The sequence below is a fragment of the Platichthys flesus genome, chromosome 3, assembly GCF_949316205.1.
Source record: "Platichthys flesus chromosome 3, fPlaFle2.1, whole genome shotgun sequence".
Classification (NCBI taxonomy): Eukaryota; Metazoa; Chordata; class Actinopteri; order Pleuronectiformes; family Pleuronectidae; genus Platichthys; species Platichthys flesus.
This window is the reverse complement of record NC_084947.1, coordinates 16055589-16076416: the sequence shown is the minus strand read 5'-3', so window position 1 is coordinate 16076416 and position 20828 is coordinate 16055589. Positions and strand designations below refer to the sequence as shown.

At 42.5% G+C, this 20828-nt stretch overlaps 1 protein-coding gene across 1 annotated transcript in view; it reads left to right on the top strand.

Moving 5' to 3' along the window:
- The first annotated feature begins 1624 nt into the window (after window positions 1-1624).
- Window positions 1625-20828, top strand: part of mctp1a (multiple C2 domains, transmembrane 1a) — a 134758-nt gene continuing 115554 nt past the window's right edge. Inside the window, exon 1 of the mRNA XM_062383758.1 lies at window positions 1625-2483. Coding sequence (XP_062239742.1) covers window positions 1950-2483 — 534 coding nt within the window. The 5' untranslated portion in view covers window positions 1625-1949. The remainder of the gene's footprint in view (window positions 2484-20828) is intronic.

The following is a 20828-nucleotide window of genomic DNA, read 5'->3' as shown; positions in this document are numbered from 1 at the left end:
TCAAGTGATTCCTACATCCATGAAAGATTGTCAGTGGCGTTTATTCCTTTGTTTGATTTTGAAATTACTCATAGATGTATGTTTATCTACTTACTCCAAAGATGTCTGTATTTGAATACATATCTTGCAAACTGTTTAGCTTATCGGCTTCACACTTGGCATTAGTGTTCTTTGTGGTCCTGGGAAGTGTAGTGTCAAATTTGGTGCACTTTGGACTCGCAATATGTTCAAAACGAATAAAAATGGAATGAACAGGCAAACAGCGAACTGAGTGAGCATGTCTTCTTTGTCCTAGGATAAACCACAGCATCGGTTGGCAACTGCATGGGTCAAAGAGCGGGTCAAAATTGCCCCCAGATCTTTTTGATAATTTAATATATCTATTTCACCATTTTGGACTGAAACTTCAACATTAAAACATCATTCATAGAATCTCTTCCTTTTTAGCAATTTCTCAAAGAAAAGGTGCACCAATCATTTTGTTACTTTAATGCTTTATTTTGATATGTATTGAAGAGCATTTGTTTTGAAAAAATATAAACTTGTGTCGAAAAAATTGTGTCGTGGGGTTTCAGACCTTTAAAATAGCCGACATGTGTATAGTTTGTATGTAGCAAAATCAGCTTTTCACACCATGTCCAGCATGCAAACAATAAAATAGTGATTGTGAAAGTATATTGTAGAATTGTTACCACAGGATAAGCACACAGACAGGTGCTGCTCTAGTTTCATGCCAAAAACCGTTAAGCTACAGAAGTCATATGAAGCTGTTTTCTATAGAAGTCTTATGCCATGAATGAATCATCAGAAGCCGCCATCATCACTCCTACAAGTGATAGCGAGGTCATATCCGTGTCTCACCAGAAGGCCTCGGGCCCTCCCTCCTCTCTAATCATGTCCATGGAATTGTATAATCCCTTTTGTTAAGGCAATTTCATCCGCCCTGTTGGCAGAGAAAAAAGGTTGTGCTGTTACGCCTTGTGTATGTGCTACAGAGAGTACGGAGAGAAGTGTTCATTATCATCTCAGTGTGTTTATTTATGTGACTCCGGGTACAGCGTTAACCAGGGGGACAGTGCTGAAACTAGGTGCCAGAGGGGAGGACATGGTGGGTTGTTTTATACACACTGCAGCAGCTGAGCGGCAGCAGCTAAGAAGAGAGGAGGCTGCCTGCTCTTGGCTGCTGCGTGGGGGTGATAACATTCACTGAAGCCTGACCCATTTGATGGAGAGAGCAGATCCAGGCACGGCTGCTGTGCAGAAGCAACCCAAGAGAGGAGACCTTTTCAAAGCCTCCAAGGTTTCCGGGGCCATGGTCAGCTCGGGCACATACAGCTCTGTGCTTTGAAGGAGGGCATCTGGAGGCCGTGCACGAACACAACTTGTCGGTCTGCAAAGGTGAGCTGACAGTGAACCCACCACTGAAACATAAACATCTCCACGAGGCACTTTGAGGCTGTGTTATGTAATCACCATCATACAGAGGATCCAGGGAAGTGACGGGGTTGGCCAGAGGGAGGCGCACGGTGCGCTCTTCATTTGAATAGAGCAATTAATGAGGAAGTTTACCCAAACCCTGGTCAGGCACAGAGTGCACGGCAGGGACGCAAAGACCGACAGCAGCCGAGCGCAGCATTTATTTGTGGGGAGTCTTGCAGAAGTCACCGCATGAGCTGCCAACTTCACCACTGAGACACAACCTCAGCAGATGAGGCTTCTGCTTTCCAGCAATCGTTGCTGCCCGGTGTGGGACATGACATGTGCAGCGTGGCCTGCAGAGGAATTCTACAGGGCGACTAACACCCCCTCCATCACCACACTGCGCGTCTGCCTCCTGGCGCTCTAAACCGATCATCGGTGGAAGTCCCGAGCCGCAGCAGCCCAACCGTGCCATCCATCCACCATACCTCCAGAGTGTGGTCAGGCTGGCCGGCTGCTGCACAGGCACCATGGAGCAGAAATCACCCAAGGATGAGGGCACCGGCAAGGGACAGGAGTCCTACCAGCGGAGGATTTGGAAGAATTTCCAGGGGAAAACCAAACCCTGGCTGAGTCCGAAAGTGGGCTCGGAGCGTCGCGGCGCAGGGGGCGCGGAGGGCAGCAAGAAGGAATCGGGGCTGTGGATGTTCAAGAGGAAAAAGAAACAGTTCGACCGGGTGTTCTCGTCGTCGCAGCCCAACCTGTCCAGTTCTCCGCCGGCCTCTTTCGAAGGGGATACGAGGTCCGGTGGCGGCGACGCGGTCCCCGGCACCAGCGCGGACGGACGACCCCTGCTGCATCCCCTTGGCGCAGCCTCTGGAGCCACGGGGAGCAAGCCGGAGCTGACGACGCACGGGAGCCCCCAGCTCGCCGTGTCCCAGCTCATCACGCACCAGCAGAAGAGCTCCTCTCTGGGCTCGGCGTGCTTCGAGACACTGGTGGTGGATCCGGCCGCGGAGCTGGGAGAGAAGAAGGAGCAGCTGCGTAAAGACGCGAGCGATTCCGTGAGTAAAAGAGCAGACACATGTGGTTTAACACTCATCCGGTAACTGTCACTACCAAGGGATGACGGACATTAAAATGCGTAATGATGGACCGCAATGCCCTGGAGGTTAAATTAAGTTTCATGACGCTGTGGGGCGCTCATCGATTCACCGGTCCACTGCCTCCTTTGCTCATGTCCTGCAGCGTGTCGAGCTGTGTGGCCCAGATGACTACATCCAATTCAAATGTATAGGCGCGTGAGATCTTCACTAATAACAAGCTGAGATCCTACACCACAAGCTACATGATATCAGGTTACCTTCCCTGCGGCATATACACTTAATTACTTAGGCTATATTGATTTGAAGAAAGGCCACACAAGCACTGATATTTCAAACACCCTCCCTCTGCACACTCTCACCCCTTTTATTGCCATGGTAGTGATTGGCCCCTTGCTTCCCACTCCATCTGTCACCGTGTCCTTGCCTGCATGCTGAAGGGTTTTTTACGATGTCTTTCCTTTTTATGCAAAGTGTTCCAGTAGGCGTATGTACAGCAGGCATGCCCTCGGCAGTGGAGGAGATGGATGTTGTGAATATCCCCACATCACTCAAGGTGCTGAGTCAGGGTCTCCCAGGAGAAACCCCATCAGAGCGCCATGTCAGCTGGAGTAAACTAGATCTGATGAGAGTGAGACGTCTCTCCGGACTCATTCCCTGACATCACTTCTATTCATTAGACCTACTCATGTCATTTCTGTCCCGCTGCCAACTGTAAGAATGAAATACACAAGAGGCATGACTACCTGTGAAAGACCATAAGTGCCTTCTCATCAGTGCAGCAGCTATTGGAAAGCTTCTCTTCTCACCGTTTCAGAACCTGCTCCTGAGCATCATCCAGATCGCTGTCTAAAAGTCATTTGGCGCACGAGACCACTAAGGTTGGTGCCAAAGATCTCCCATCCATTAAATCTCTCCGAAGTGCATTGCACTCAGCTGAAGAGGTAAAGGAAATAAATTAGGATTTCATTGAAATTGATCTGGCCCTCGCCACGTCAATTACATAATACAAAGAGATCTCACTCTGCCAAATAAAGTTTTAGCATTCAGCGATAGCCATTGCTTACCTCCTATATTGTTGCCATGTTTATCAAAGAGTCTGTTGTTTATTTGTAGGATTTTCCACATGGAAAGAACAGAGCAGTGGCAAACACTAGTTACAGTAGCAGCAGCATGATGTCAGATATACAGCATGATCTGAATCTGTCATGTAATGAGGTTACAGAAAGATGAAATGAAGCTAAGAGGGGCACGAGATGATGTGTAATGAAAGGAGATAAATAGGATTAAGAGAGATCAGACCGGGTGGGAGAGATAATGAAAGGTGATAAGGTGACTGAGATGTGATTAAATGAGGAAAGAGGCAAGATGATGTGAAGTGTGATAAAGGAAGATTAAAGATGAGCAAAGCAAAGAAAGAAGAGATGAGATTGGACGTATATTCTTTATTTTCTACCCGAGGGAAGAATCAAGTAATACCAGCGCCAATGTCAGGCATGTATACACTCACACAGAAACCAGCATTAGGGGACTGTATTAAACTTTTCTTTATTAAGATAAAAGCATAAAGCTCCACGCCCCAATTTCATAAATTGAGTATGAATATATGGAATGAAACGTTGCATAGTTTTATGGGAAATGAGGGATGGGGGGGGGGGGGGGGGATTATTGCCAAGTTTCTGAAGTGATTCAATTATTGACTCAGCAAAGAGAGAGAAAATGAGCACATTTAACTTTTGCTGCTGGCGATGCAAGACAGTTGCATCTTATTGTGTGTGTGTGTGTGTGAGTGTTTGTCAGCACCTGCTGAAATCGAACTCTATAATTATATTATTATTATATGTCATTTAGCTGACGCTTTTGTCCAAAGCGACTTACAATTAGTACACTCAACATTCATGAGGGGCCATTTAGGGGTTCAGTATCTTGCCAAGGACACTTCGGTATGCAGTCGGGAGAGAGTGGGGTTTGAACCAGCAACCTTCTTGTTGGAGAACCATCACTCTAACCACTAGGCCACACACCGCCCATAACCGGCACACTAGGCCACACATAACTATAACCGTCATCTTCCCAGTATTATCCCCTCAACACATATTTCACTTGTGTAAATGACCTGTACATTTTGAATCAATATACAGAGTCGTTATAAGAGTTATTTTTCGATTCACTCATTATTCCCTTTAAGATGAGTTGGTGTGGTTATTGTATTAATTGTGTTCCTCCACAGTCCTTCTCTTTAATTGTGAATGTTAAATTGTACTTGGTCTATCCCTATCCCTTCAAATCCCCTTCCATTCAGACTCTCAGGTTTTATTGGATCTGCAGAGGTTTCAATAACGCTTTCATGCCTGTGTTTTTGTTCTGTAGCAAAGTGGGCCATTCTCTGGGGTGACCTCTGTCTTTCTCTGGAGTGGTTAGCTCTGTGACCCTTAGTGTCAGGCAGTGTTGTCCCTCTGTCGTTACCCGATTCACCTGCAGCACCGCATTACTTTTAAATACAGTCAGACCGAGGTGAGGCATGTTTTTGATACAGATACTTAACTCTGATCTGGTGAAAAGAACAAGTTTTAAATACAGGCGAGGAACGGCTTCAAGACTGCCTTTGGAGTGGGTTTTAGACCAACAGACCAAATGGAGCTGTATTTTATTTATATATTTTATTTAATTGCTTCATTCCTTGCTCTCAGTCTCCCATAATACAGATTTATAATCTTCATTCTCAATCAGGCCTCATTACCTTAACATGCTAGTTTAGTTTGCTGCCGAAAATTTGCCATCAGTCATCAGTTATATTTATGTTACTATTGATAAAAGGAGGAGAGAAAAGGGCGCTCTCTCTCTATCTATATCTCTCTATCGCTGTATATTGAATAGAGATCATTTCTATATTTTGTGAAAGATACAAATACTAAAATGAAATATCCAGAAAAGCACCTGAAAGTAATATTCTGGATGGAGCATCATAAGTTATCAGAGAGATGTGGGATGGTAAAGTGGAGGTGATTTTGTGGCTCACTGTGCTGGCATCAGCTGCCTGCTCCAGCCAGTATACTGTGCTCACACATGGTCTCTTCTGTCATGTTGGTCATATTAGTTTTCCACATGTATGAACATGTTCATCGCCAAACATAGTAAGAGGTGTGTCACACAGCGAGAAGGTCCCCGGGTCAGTGCACCTGCTCGGCCCCTGATACCAGTGCGTCCATTAAATAAAAAGCACTGTATTTTTAAAATATTTTATTTAATCAGCAACAAAAACAAATCACTGTGCTCTACACTGAGTTCGCACTCATGTTTTCCTTCCTCAATCCTTCGCTCAGCTCTTATGTAGTTCTTTAAATTATTTATCACACATAACCAGGCAAGTAGGTTTTTGTGTCACAGAGACTAACAGCCTAATGCTAAATATACTCAAATGTAAAATATGCTTGGCAGGTTTGTCTCTTCCTATAAATGTGTGGTAAAGTTTGGACGAACACGGACTGGACAAGTGTTTCATCCTCTTTAAACCTCTGAGTAAGTGTGTTGCTTTAAAGTTTTTAAATGGTGCAGTATCTGAAGAAATGTGGAGCTGATAACATGTTCAGGGTCAGAATTCATGATATGGAACCATTTCCTTATCCTCTTATCTTGCCGCTTGTCCGAGGATGTTCTGGGACTAAAATCTTGTAAATTGAGACTTGTTCTGACAGCAGTGTCAGATGTGGTCCAATCGGTTGATCAGTTTACTGAAATGTTATCAGAACCGTGAGCGATGGTTTTCAGATGTCGGTACATCCTGCATGCCAGATTTACCGGCGATTTGTTATAGTTATTGTCCTTTTTTTGACGATGCAGTGACTGTGAGATGAGGGATGTCGCGGGGGAATAAACAGCATCACGGTCACTTGGCAACAGCCCGGCCTCGTCCTGGAAGCGTCCTGATGACAGCTCAAATTAGGATTCATTACAGCCCCAGGTGGGCTGGAAAAGACTCTGAGAGGAAAATGATTGATTCTGACCCAGTAGGTGTCTGGGCAAAAAGAACAAGGTGGAAAGAAATCACATGGTGAAAGTATGGCAGACACCATTTGGAGATGTTGATAGATCTTTAGCTCTCACTAGCTGTGAGAGTGTCTCATCCTGCCTGGTGTCTGCTTCCCACACACCTGACTCCACCTCGGCCTCTGCCACGATGGACATGTGTGTGAACAACCTGCGATGGACAGTTTGATTTGTTTTACATGGCAAGTGCTATTAATGGCAGTAAATTTTGATTTTGATTTAATTTAGACAGAGCTGATGTGATGGCTCAGATGTTTCCGGTGTTGATGAAAGGTGTTGAACTGTTGCTTCTGCTTTACATGAGTTTCCAAGGCCCGTCTGAATTTCCCACACGTATGAAAGTGAGTGTTACCTTGTAACTATGCTATGAATTAGTCACCTGGCAGCATGTTGCTTTCGATTTGTTGTACAGGAAGCGAGGCTGAGACCACCAAGATGCACCACAGAGCGCAGCAGGAAGTCTGTCCTGCCTGTGGCTGTCCGACCACACAACTCCTCCCTCTGAGTCAACGGACTGGACTCATTTCAATGCCAGCAATATCCGTACATATCCAATCTTGCACTAAATGGACAGAAAGCCCATATTGTATATATTTCATATATATTTCATATATTTTTTAAATCTTTATATGCTTATATTTCTACTCTTGCATGGAGCTTTTGTAACAAACACAATTCCCCCCTGGGATCCATAAAGGAAGTCTGACTCTAATTCCCTGGAAAAGTCAGACTTCCCGTTTTCCAGGGAATAAGACTTTATTGACCCCTCCGCCACCCTCCGCCACACTCAAAACGTGAGTGCAGATGATTGATGGTTTCCGAACTCAACTGGGACCCGAGTCATTATCTGGTAATGTCTGTAACGCTGATGCCTGTATTGAACGAAAGTGAAAAAATAAAAGATTAATTGAGCTATACAAAGATATAATAAAAGAAAAAAGCTGCAAGCTATCAACTTTTATCGGCTGGAATCAACAAATTCACTCGAGTGTGAAGTTGAGTCTTTTTGGCACCAAGTTCAACTGCCAGGTTAAACTGAAAAAATGTGTATTTTATTTTGTAGTTACCCCCCCCCCCCCCCCTGCCTTTCAACCATTCAGTATATGTTCCTGCAGCAAGGGCACAATCTTTCTGAGTGAGTCAGTCCTTTGCCCTCAACTAAAAAAAAGGTCTAATTTTCCTTCCTTCCATCACTCGTCACGGGTCCTTCAGGGATTACCTTACCTGCATTGTCTCTCCCTGATCTATGACACATGTCCTCTGCTCTGATCCCAGCCTCAGTCTCTCGGATATCAACACCCTTCCTTTACCAGAGCTTTGTGGGGACGAATTTGAAGTAATTCCTCCGCCGTCAGAAGCACAGGCTGTGTGCTGCGAGACAGGGGCTGTGCACCGTGACATTGTGTTACCCTCCGGCGTTGGTCTCTGCCGTCCACAGCCTCATACGCTCACACACAGCCAAGCCCATGCACAGGAGGCTAATGTAATCACAGGCCTGCCCACACAGTAGTCTGAGGCCCGAGTGATATCGTAAACAAGGTTAACTGTCACAGTGTAGACTACTAAATGACTCAGGACTGCCGGTGTGCCCTCCTGAATGGCAGCTTTGCTCAGACGGACAAAAGCTGATTGATGTGGCGCTGGTATTACGCTCGGAATCGACTCCTTCCTCCGTCTCCTCCTTTTTAGCACAGCAAGATGCAATGATCAGGCAGAATGTATCGTATCAAAATACATTAACAGAGGCCAAAAGCAGAGGCAAGCAGTGTCAGAGTAACGACAGAGCAGGAGGAGATGGGTCGGCCTTTCAATCAATAGGTCGGGCCGAGGATGGCTTTCTAACGCTTGATGCTGCCGCGCCACACAGATTAGTCATCAGTCGAGAATCGTGTGTGTGTGTGTCTGTGTAGCGAAATAGTCAAATAACATCCAACACACAACAATAGGCTGCTGTTTGAGAGTTGTTGTTTATCCGGAAGCAGTTATTGTTTTGTTTTGTCTGACAGGTCGAGTAAAGGTGTCATTTTCTCGTTTGAGAGCGCAGACAAAGAGAATGCGAAAATGTACCAAGCAGCAGACTGAGCTACGACGGCTTTTACAAGTGGGTCGGATGCACAAGATGAAAAGACGAACCCAGGCCGACGCAGACGGACGGTAATGAAATGTCACAGGTGGGCCGCGGCTATTCTCTCTCGGACAAAACAACACGTGGTGACCAAAGTCTGTGGGGGGGGGGGGGGGCGCCTTCCCTACTCCGCATGCTAATCAAAGGCAGATGATTTGCAACTCAATGTAGACCGCGCTTCCTCAGCGGCGAGGGAATATTGAATAATTGCAAATGAGCTTCCCTGCAGCACAGATGGAGATGTCCCAATAGTAGCCGAGTCGTAAGTGTTCCTTTGGCCCATTATGATCCATATGGGAGCTGGATGTACTGCATGTTAAGAGGACGTGTGTGTGCGCCTCTCATCGTGGTCCCAAGTGTTTTTCCCAGTGTGTACTGGTTGTTTAATATGAATGTGGTCCATTCTGCCAAAATACCCACTAGAGAATTTTAGATGAGTGGATTTCCATATTGTCACCCTGGTTCTTCATTTGAGTGTATTTGATACACATTTATAGAAATCTAAATATCCTGTCAGTCCTCTGTAGTCTGTTTTGTTTCTAGAAATTAGCTTTTGACTAATAGCTAAAGTTTGCCAGTAAGCTACTTTTTCAATGTTGATGGCTTTATTTTACAATGTAGCATAAATTATAAACTGCTTTCGCAAAAGCGCCTTAGTTGTAAACATTTCAAATATAATTTCATAAACTTTCACTGTTTTTAAAGACATTTAATCAAAATTACAAATCAATCTGAAGGTGTTGAACAGGGAGGGAGCATATTAATGAGGATTATTGGGAAGTCGATGTAATCTCCGGAAAAGCCACTGTATTGATCCATCGGACAGAGAGAGAAGCAGAGACATAGATGGAAGTTGGTGATACTAATGTAGAGTTTGGACAATATTTGTACATGAGATTTTAAACGCCCACCTCATGTTTTTTATTGGACGTCTTTTCAGTAACGTTTGGCCTGTTTCAGTGAATTTTTCAGTTCCAGGTACTCCGGGACTGATTTAGAAGCAAAGTTTCCACTGTAGTTAATTTTGTTTTATGTACTCGATTGACCTATACTAGATTAATTAACTGGACTCTGCCCGAAGCCCATCTGGTTCCACTGTGTGCTTCGGTTTGCTCAAGGCGATTCTAAATTATGTTTAAACTCTACATTAGTTCAGCTAGAGGGGAACGCTTTTGTTTAGAGTGTACATTACATTTAAAACAGATCACTTTATGTTAATTAAAGATTTACATTTTATGTAGTCAGCTGATGCCTAGAGCAGTTTAGATTTAAACAAGGTGGATTTAGGTCACGCTCGTGTGGTGGAGGTAAAATATTGCCTTAAAAAATGAGGTAAAGACCACAGGAAAATAATGTAGAACAGGAGGATAACCTCAATGTAGATTATGAGCAGATGGTGGACTTCTGACTCACCCAAGCCCTTTTGTTTTAGGCCCATTGACATGAAACATATATAACGGCAAATTCAATTTTTACCTATGATATTTAGGTCAAGTCAACACAAACCTTTATTAGTCTTTTTTTTTGTTGGTTTGCCATCTGAACATGGAGCAGGCAGCCGCCTGCGGACGTGACTGCTGCTGTCCTGAAACACTGGTGTGGAAGGATGCGCCTCATCACAGCCGAGCACAACAGAGAGCTTTTACCATGGGGGCCTGGTGAGCCTTCTGATCCGTACGGTAGTTTAGATCATTGATACTGTTTGATGTAATGCGAGGGATCAATCTGTACATTTTGTGCCTGGTTATGTTTGGAAAAAAGTAGAGCAAACGCGTAAAGATATAGTATTGCTTGGTGTGCATGGTGATATATTGTTTGTATTGTTAGGTCTTTATGAAAAAATAAACTATTCTGTATCTCCCCCTTACACATAAAATGGAGCGTCAGTAAAATGAGGGTTAGCTAAAGAGATGACAAACCCTTAATCTCTTTTCTAACAGTCATGGCTTATAGACTTGACCTTTACAGTTGGCCATGATCCCAGATCAACTCGGTTGCTGCTGCTGTAAATAAATAATACAAAGCCTTCCCTGAAACAGCAATTGCCCATCTTTGAATACCACAAATAAATTATATATTTTAAATGTATTTTCAGGTGTTTTCCCTGAAATCTCAGATTCAGCAGTTCATAAATGTTTTCTGTGATAGCGTCTCTGTGAAGCCGTCATTTTGTTGGTGGGGATGTGATTTTATTAAGGGCTCTGACTGAGAGCAGCATCATTTTGGCACATTACCATCACATAACAGAAACTATCAGACAGCAGCATCTCTGCAGTACTCTCATTCTGGGATGCTGCCTCTCGAGCAGACTGAGGATCAGCTGATGTTAGCCTCCGCCTGTTAGTAATGAGCCTGACAGCATGAAATCAGTGTCTCACCTGCTTCAGAGGGAAAACTCATGGGTTATGAACTTTGGTGACACTGCAGCTGAATTGGGCAAGTGCTTGGACTTGGTGCCACCTACTGGTGCAAAGCTGATGTTGACCTCTGCAGAAAAGAGAGAGAACGGTCAGGATACCATTAGAGAGGTTTTAGTCTGATCCTGGATGGATGTGTTGCTTGACCTTCCTTTAATATCAAATCATAATTACTTTCTCCACTGACTTCTAAACACTGCAATTTTTCTCTGTGATTATAAAGCACTTTTATAGCAGCTTTAAAAAAGTTGATGGACACCATTCATGCATAAATCATAATCTCTTTGTGTGATTTAAGTGCTTGTAATGCTTGTATAATTGGTCTTTTTCCCTGAAAATGTAGCTTCCCCTAATATTTTACTTCCTAGGTTGCAGTGAAACAGCCTTTAGGATCAGGCTAAATTACATAAGTTACACCATCTGTTCATGTGCAGGGGTGCATGTGGTTTATGACCCTGTTGTATTTTGTTTGTTCTTTATTTAGTTATTTATCTTTTTTGTTGTATTTTTACTTTTGTTTATGTATGTTTAAGAGGTAAAGTAGGCCACTTCTAATATGATCTTCCCCTAATGTCTGATCTTCACCCATTCTTGTCCGCAACCTGCTAGATTTATAAACAGGCAGGTTAACAGCACCTTATTTTTCATGTATATTCAAATATAGCCTCTTTGTAATTTGTTACTTCATTGGAGGAGAGATAGTCAGCCTCCCAAATAGGCTATTGCAGATTTATCCCAACATGTATTTTAGATGCATGTGCCTTCATGTGTTGTGCATACATGCATGTTGCATTGGTGTGTCCAGCTGTTTGTTGCACTGGATGATCTGTCCATGTTTGCCATAATAATACACCGGAGTCTGTTCTCAGTGTGTTGCTCAGTCCAGTCCTGTATCTTGGTCTGGGAGCTGAGTGATACGGCAGCCAGACGCCGCTTTTTCTCTTCACTACAGTATGAAGAGGCGTTTTGTCCTCACTAGAAAATCAATCATCCGAAGAAATCCTTTAGCACTCATTGCTTTTCGACTGATTGAAGTCACATCAGGTTAAATGATTTCAGTGATTTCCACCATAGGGCTCTGAATACAATAATATAAATATATTTTCTTCTTAGATTGTTTACCCTGAACACATGAAAACACAAGCAGATTTTTACGTGTCGGATCAATGTAGAGACCGGTGACTCATTCAAGGAAAAGGCTGGAGAAACAGGAAGACAACACCTCCACCTGTAGGGTACCAAGGGTCACTGAAGGCTTTGAGTTTGAAAATGTTATGAAATATATGCTTTGGCCTCAACAGTCACCTGAGCTCAAACCAATACAAAATTAGATTAATATGGCAAATTTTGTATTGGTGAGCTAGATGGCTCTCTCGACGATCATTAAAATAATTTATATATATGATTATATTCAATTTAACTAATTATAGCCAATGTAATGCAAGCAGAGCAGTGATGTAACGCATAAATAGAAGTAAAAGTTTTAATCATAGAAATGGGGAAATGCAATTTTCCATTTGTTATGCCTTGTATGAATAATGTACCTGAAATGTGTCACAGATATTTTTCCTTTTCTGAAGTTTTAAAGCTTGGGAGGCTTTTAGATGGATGCACATCAATATCTTTTCTCCCTGATAGATGAAAGTTAATGTAGGCGTCTGGAAACCTTTGATCTGTATCTCCACCATGCAGTTTTAGAAACGGAACTCTTCTCCCTGATGAGCTGCTAAATAAATCTCGCAGTTTAAAAATGTATTTTTGAAGAACATGAGAGCTCTGTGCACCTTGTGTTTTTGAGGAGGGGAGGGGATGAGGATAAGGAGAGGAGGCAATACCAGGCGTAAAGACCCATACTGTAGGTTTCCAAAGAGTTCCACCTCCAGTGAGCAACTCATAAATCACACTGGTCCACACTGCAGCACCTGTATGGTGCAGGGAGGGAGATACAGCCTATTGTCTATTATGTCCGAGCTGGAGGTTTTAATGGTCATACTTCCCTTCTCATGAAGATGGAATTTGTGTGAAACCGATTGACTGAGCTCTCCTCCTCCTCTGATTGGCTGGCGACATCTGATGAATTCCCCTGCTCGTGTTTTAGTGGGCTCCTCTTCCTCATCACGTAGCTGCTGCTTGTGCCAGAGGATATTTCAGAACATATCGATGTCACCAGGTCCCGGGATTTTTGCTTCATCTTCTACATCCTCCTCCGCACTCTTTTGGTATTCCTCCAGTTTCCCTTGCCAGCTTGATGTCACCACCGGCTCTCTCCGCTGTGTCTCAGCTCGGTCATCATCTCCTCTTTCGCAGCATCTTCCCTGAGGAGGAGTTGTGAGGGCAGGTCTGCACTTTGCTTCTGCACCTTTGTCTTCACCAGCCTGTTGATCCAGCTCATGCAGGGCCTCCTAATGATATAGAGACGCTCCATTCTGCCAGTTGCTGCCATTAGGGTGTTTTCCTGCCTAGAGTTCTGTGTGGAGGAATAAGCTGTGTTTTTTTTGTTTTTTTTATAAAGTTATTTCCTCCTTTTCCTGCATACCAAAGCCACTGTGTCTCAGTTTCCTTTCTCAAAGGTGTGGATTACCGTTTGCTAACCAGACACCTACACAGGAAACATGTATTGCGATATACGCTTGTATAATAAGTATTGTCAGAAGCATTTGTTGCCCATCGACCGCCCAGCTCATGGTACTGACATACTTTTCTAATTAAATGTATCACACAACATGATGCTACACCCGTGCTTTCACACACTCTAGGTCGATTTTTATATTCGTATGTGCTTATGGAAACACACAGCTCTTCACATGATGTGACCTTTCAGTGATATCTAGGATTAATCAAGGTTCCCATAGTCACAGCTTGGTTTCACTGAAGGCAGTGAATCAATGAATCAAAAACGTGAAGCAGTATTCGTCTTATTTACCCCCCATACAGCCTTCATTAGGACTATTTTTATCCAGTAACTTTCTGATAGCAGTGCCCCCTCTGCTATCTGAGTGTTTGCTGAGCTGCCATCTTTTCAGTTCCTCAGAGCGGCTGGCAGACGGAGATGGCTGAACAGAGGTTGGAGTCAGTGTGGATTTACCTGACGGAACACTTGAGTAGTGCTTACACATTGCTCATGTGTCCCAGTCCTCTTAAGCTAAAATAGTCTCTTCAATAAGAGACAGTTTTATAATATGTCTTTGCAGGTGAAGAAGTTTAATTCGCAAGCTAACTGAGACCCTTTTTTTTTAGATGTTGCCTAGCAACACATGTTTCAGGACTTGTGAGTCTGCACTCAAAGTGGGTTTTACCTCTTTCTCACTTAATGGATCAAATCAGCATGAATAGCAGCAGTTAACACATTTAATGATATATTAAGCACATATACTTTTAGTTATATTAAAGCTTGTACAGTTTGGATTTGTAACGACCGCCAGAGGGCTTACATAGAAAACTACCTACATTAATTAAAAGGGTTTAAAAAGTTTAATAAAAAAAATTGTCTTCCTAATTTTCCTTCTTGTGGTTCCATGTGGTTACTGTCGCGGTTTGTTCTATTTGTTTTTGTATGGATTTGAATTTCAACAGCTCAGGAGATGTGCTGCCATGTAACATCTTAATCATCTTCATTCAAAGATTATTTATTAGACAAACGATTACATGCAAAAAAGTATTTATCAAATAATTTATCTTAAACAATTGTGCAATATAATGTGAGACTATTTTACATTACGTTATATCATATCTTTAAGAATGAAATGACAACTTTGCACAGATTTTTTTTTTTTACTACTTAGTGATGACAATGTGTAGCCTGCACACACACATTATTATACAGTTGTCATAATATCAACATCAGTGGAAAACCTTTATTTATCTATCTATTTATATATCTATCTATTTATAAGATCAATAGGAACAGAAATATCTGTAATAGTTTGCGTTCTGTCCCAATTCCCATCAGAGGCCCGTCTGCTGCTCTGTGCTCCAACAGGTGGCTGCTATTTCTGTCAGTTCTGATTATGACCACAGGTCATAGTCTACTTAGAGACTTTCCTCCTCACGTGATAACTTTTTACTTAATTTCCATTTTTACTTATTCTCATTACATCTCTTTTGACCTGCCTTTATCATCTGCCTCATTTATCATTAACTGAATTGTTCTCTTGACTCTCAAAGACTAATATCAGGGACATTGAGGGGTATTGTTGACTGTTGACTATATAAGGAGTAGGATCATATTCCTGGTGCTCTTGGCAGGCTGACTGTGTCAGACATTCATTCACAAATGTGTTAATTCATTGGCCTTTCAATGTGCTGCTCCCTCTCTGGTGACCTCTGAAGCTGTGAGAATGGATTCCCATTGGTGTATACATCTGCTGTTGACACACCAGCTGACAGACTGGATACTGAATGGGACACACACAGACACACACATCACCCATTAATGCTTTTCAGCCTGTTGAATGTGAGAGACATTGGACTGTTTCAACTATGAGCTCCACAGAGTCAGGGGTGAGTTTTATATCCCTTTGTTGTAACTGTAATATATGATGAAGCTCGTTAACAGCATTTTCTCGATGTATATACATTTTTTGTGTATCATTTCCTGTTATAACTGCACTGCACACTGATCCTATAATCAGTTTTGATCATAATATGTCCCTGGAACCTTTTGAGGGTTTATTAGTCGTGTACAATCTCTGTCTCAGTATATTTGAAGAAAATCATTTCCAATACTCACAGAGAGGCTCCCAAAAGAGATTTCTGTTTATTACTCTGCTTTATTTCAATTGCATGACAGCCGTGACTCTCCACTGGCAAAACACAGCACTACCCAGTCCAGTAGTGTTTTATATACTATATACTCTCTATGTCTTGCACCCGTGACTGAAATCACAATATTTCACTCCTTCCTACTCTCTGTATAAGGAGCTCCATTTATGAGAAAGGGGACGATATAGTGAGCTAATAAGATAACTTGTCTTATAACTTTGTATTTTATTATAATACCCCATAACCTCAACACGTTATATTTTTTACTAGGTTGACCATATATAGTGGAAATGTAAAAATATGTAAAAGTTGGTTCTTTGTGGGTATTAGTCAGATTATTTGCAATTTGAAAACTTGCTTTTGAATCAATTCACATTAGTCTTCTTTGGGCTTCATTAACTGGAATACCTTAGAAATAGAATTGAGAATCTTGTGGTTAATGTTGTATTTTTTGTGTCTGCAATAAAAGGGTTGTGAGACAGAGCAGCATGGTTCTTAAGCAATGTGGGGTAACATCCAGTCACCCGCCCCTTTGGTCCAGTTGAGCTATTTTGATGCAAACAGTTGTGTCTGTGGGCTCAAATAAAACACATCAGATGATAAAGATAAGAGAAACATTTGACCAACATACCAGAGTTTTGACACTGCTGAATATTGCAAATTTGGATGCATTATAGGAGTTTTGACGGTACTTTTCTAATGCATGGATAAGACACTGAATAAGTAATTTGTGATAAACTTCCCTCATGGACAAACCTCATTTAAATGTCTCCATCATCATGCTAGCCCACGTTTCTAACTGAGCAGTGTTATGTTCCAAGTGGCTTCAAAGCCAGAGACACACATTGATAAGCACAAGACAGCTGCTTATGTGCTGTAAAAGTTGGAATTAGCATTGTTTTAATGAGGACATGACCTATGTTGCCTGTTGCTTTGGATCAAGTTACAATGACCTGCAATGCAGAGTTAACACAAACAGCACTAACAGTTACCAGGAAGTAGTCTGCACCAACACCACTGAATTCCTGAACTCTTGATATCAAATTCAATACGTGCAGTAAACCCTGAGGGTACAAACCCAGAACAGCCTGTTAGTAAATTGGCTCAAAAAACATTGCTAGATGTAAGTGCAATATAGTATATAAGTGCAACTAATTATTTCTTTATCTTAAACAGAGTTGACGATGGTTATTAGACTACATCTTTTAACCAAGGTGTAGTCGGAAAAGATGTGTTGTTAGAATGCGGCGGAAGATTTGTAGACTTTCTGCTGTCCTGATGTCGATGGGAAGGTCGTTCCATCATGTGGGAGCCGGGACTAGATCTACGAGGTGTCACAGAGATGCCAATTTCAACCCCAGAATACTCTCTTCTGGAAGTACAGGCCTGCAATTATCTGTCATTTTTCTTTCAGTAACAAAAAAAGTAGCTGAAGAGCAATGAACTCAGGCACTTCCTATAGGGATGTCAGAAGGACTTTTTTTGAATGTATAATTTTATTCTTCTGTATGATTTTTTTGAATGTGTCAGATTACTTTTAGTTTTTTTTTTCTTTGAGAGGCTGTCTGTAACAGAAACTGTCCAAGGTTACCCAAATTTAAAAGAAGAATGGGAACAGAGGGAGCCAAAGGTTTGGAACCTCATCGACTCGGTCAGAATTTGGAGGGTGGCAGCAGTACATGTAGTAAGTGATGAAGCAAAGTCAAGTGGAGGAGGAGGAGGAAGACGAGGGAGAGGGAGACAGACGGAGACATTGGCAGAGACAAAAGTAAACAGATCAGTGAGATGAATCCATGTATGGATCCAGGGGCAGCAGGGATTCTCCCAGGAGGGGGTGTCTGGCTCCGACAGTGTGTTACCTCCTGTGTTGGCAGCCATCAGGGCTCCTCAGCCTTTAACCAGGCTCTGCTCTTTATAGCTGTCTGCATTTCTGTTACCTTCACCTGCCCTGACCTCATACTCTCCTTCATTTCATTTCCTTACACTCTTCAGTCTTATTTCTCCTTAGAATTTTATTTTGCTACGATTTGTTTGATTCTTTGTTTTTTACAATAATTAGCAAATTTGTTATCATGTAGAATATTGGCTACTTTTTGACTCCTTCTGTCAGACATTGTTTTGCTCTGCAGCCGACCTGATGGTGCTTTGATCTTGTTAATGCCAGTGGTGATGCCAAGGCCTTCATTTGGTTTCTTTTTTTTTTCATCACAGCTGTTACAAGAATTTTTTACAAATGAAAACATTTATGATGGAAAATAAGAGCACATCTTAGATCTTACAAATAGAATTGATCTATAAAACTGCAAACTCCAATTATCCACGATTGTTTCGGCATAGCAGCAGGTCTAGTGAAATATTCCAGAGGAGATCTATAATGACCGGTGAGCACCACCCTGCATGTGGCCTCCATAAATTGAATTCAAGTGCAGGTCTAATGGAAGGAGCACAGGAGGCATCCTGATTAGATCCCCAAACCACCTCATCTGCAAACCCTTTTAACGTGAAGGAGATGCAACCCTTTAGCTCTTTTTTCGAAGCTCCTCGTATCTCTGATGGCCAATTAAGGTTCAACCGGGCCCAGGGGTCTCCTCCTTTGTAGCCTTTATTATTATTAAACAGTGAAGGCAATTTCCCAGTGTTTTATGCTACCTTTCATAAAAGTGATTCTCAGTGAGTTCCACATTTGGCAAGAGAAGGAAAGCACTGTTATCAGATTGGTCCTCAGTTTTGGCAGATACTCTGAGTTGAGAATTAGGAAATCAGTTTCAGGAGTGAAAAGTTGGACCAGGCGTCACTGTTGGATAATCAGCTTATAGTTAAATCTGCACACTGGTGATCATACCATGTTCCAGATACACAATTATTCCAGTAATCGACTTTCAACAGGACTGTCCATTGCTGAAGCGCCTCTTTTCAGTCTCTGTCTGAAATGCTTGGTTTTAGTTCCTGTCTCTTTAAGACCCCATCCCAATAAAGCATAGTCTACTCTGATTGGCTAGGTGACCCTGTCTGTTTTGATGATCAGCCTGTTCCAGCGTTTGTAGATCTTGGCTTCCACCCTTATTTTACCAGGCCCATAGGCCACGTGCGTTATGTCACAATGATGTGGAGGTATCTTACTGCTGAGAGGGTAATTCAGGAGGTTCAGTGGAGGAGAGGAGCTCCCTTTACTGCTGACTTGAGGCTCTTTAAATTTATAACAACTTTTGCGAAATGAATGTAACAGGAAAGAGGATAGGACAAAAGTGAAAAGAATTATATCTCTCCTTTACAGTAAACAGTACAGAGTCAGAAAGCAAAAGAGCTTTCCAGACTTTTCTGGCTAATTCATAATTTGGGTTGTCTAAGATGCTTTATATATTTTTCACAATTTTATAGCTTCTCTTTTATAATTCAAAAACAGATCTCTCTCTCCCAGTTCTCCCAGTATGCGGCTCTCTGTTTTTCCTCTTGATTGGTAGCTTGTGGTGAGGAGCACTCTCCACGTGTAGAGGCTTAAAGGATGATGATGGAACTGACGGAGAGCGTGGAGGAGGAGAGACTGTCTTTTACATTATTTACAGCTTACACATGCACCCAAGAGAAGAATGCATGATACTGTTATTTTAAAGAACATTTGCAACATGAAGCTTGCACAAACCCACCTCTTCTTTAAAGTAAAAAGGAGTCCCAATAGAGGAGTAAAACAATTAATGAGGAGTGAGGACATTAATTTGGACAATCGGACACAAACGCCAGAAATTGCGGATCTCAAGAATCATTTGTGTGTCACCGGGTCCCCTAATTTGTGGAGAGCTCATCTGATTCCTGCTGGGATGGAAACTTTTCTGTCTCTGTATAACTGAATGTAGAGGCCACTCCTGGTTGCTGGTTGACATTTGTTTAATTAAGTATTTATTTGTACTCTAGGCGAATGTCACCTGTATGGGGTATGAAACTAAATAAATCAGCCTTTGCGTCTGTGCACTCATCCCTCTGCTTATCTCTCCATCGCTTCCACTTCCCTTCCTGTTCATCTGTCTGCCTGATCCAGGGCCAGCCTGTTACTTCCAATACTGATAAAACCTGTGCCTCTTGCCTTGTCTTCACTGATAACTCTGCCAGAGAAGAAGAGTAATGGGGGAGGACAGGAGATGTTTGCAGAGGCTTTGAAGGACTTGTGTCAGCTCCACTGTCATGTCATTCCAATGTTTACGACTGAAACTTAAGTGTGTATGTATGGACCGATTAGCCACAACATTTAAACAATGAAGTGGTTTTAATGCTGTGTCTGATTGGTTTACGTGTTTCACGGATGTATTGGTGTTGTTGCGCGTGTGCGTGTGTGTGTGTGTGTGTGTGTGCGTGTGTACTCTGTGATAAACAGACAGATGGTGTACACTCCAGGGTTTCACTGGTGCACACATGCCAACACAGGAGATTCAGGCAACCATGGAGGCATTGCGAGGGTGTGTTTGTTTGTATTGTGGATAAGCATTGCACATTTCAGAAGGGAATAGAGATCATATATATATATATATATTTGTGTGTGTGTGTGTGTATATTTCCTCGAGCAGTGCTGAAAGGTTCTGCTGTATAGCCTCAATCACTAGATGTTCTAAATATACCTGACAGTGCACAGCTAAGACACACACATGTACACATTCTCTACTGTACGTGCATTTATTTTTCTCTGAGCCTCAAAGGTCATGTGTCATTTCTAAACCTGTCAGAATTGCTTTAACGTCAGGGAAATGTGCTTCTCCTACTGAGGCGTTGAAAGCATTTTGTGGTTACAGCTTGAGAGAAGTGAGCAAAATTGTGCTTAATCTGTTCTTCTGTCGCTCTCTTGGCTGTGAGGATGAGTGTGTGAGGTGATGGATTGAGCTGAGGTCATAAGACCTGCTGACAGAAGCCGTTTCCAGACATGACAGGACAGTATGATCCGGAGAATTGGCTGCAGAGTTTACCCGCAGT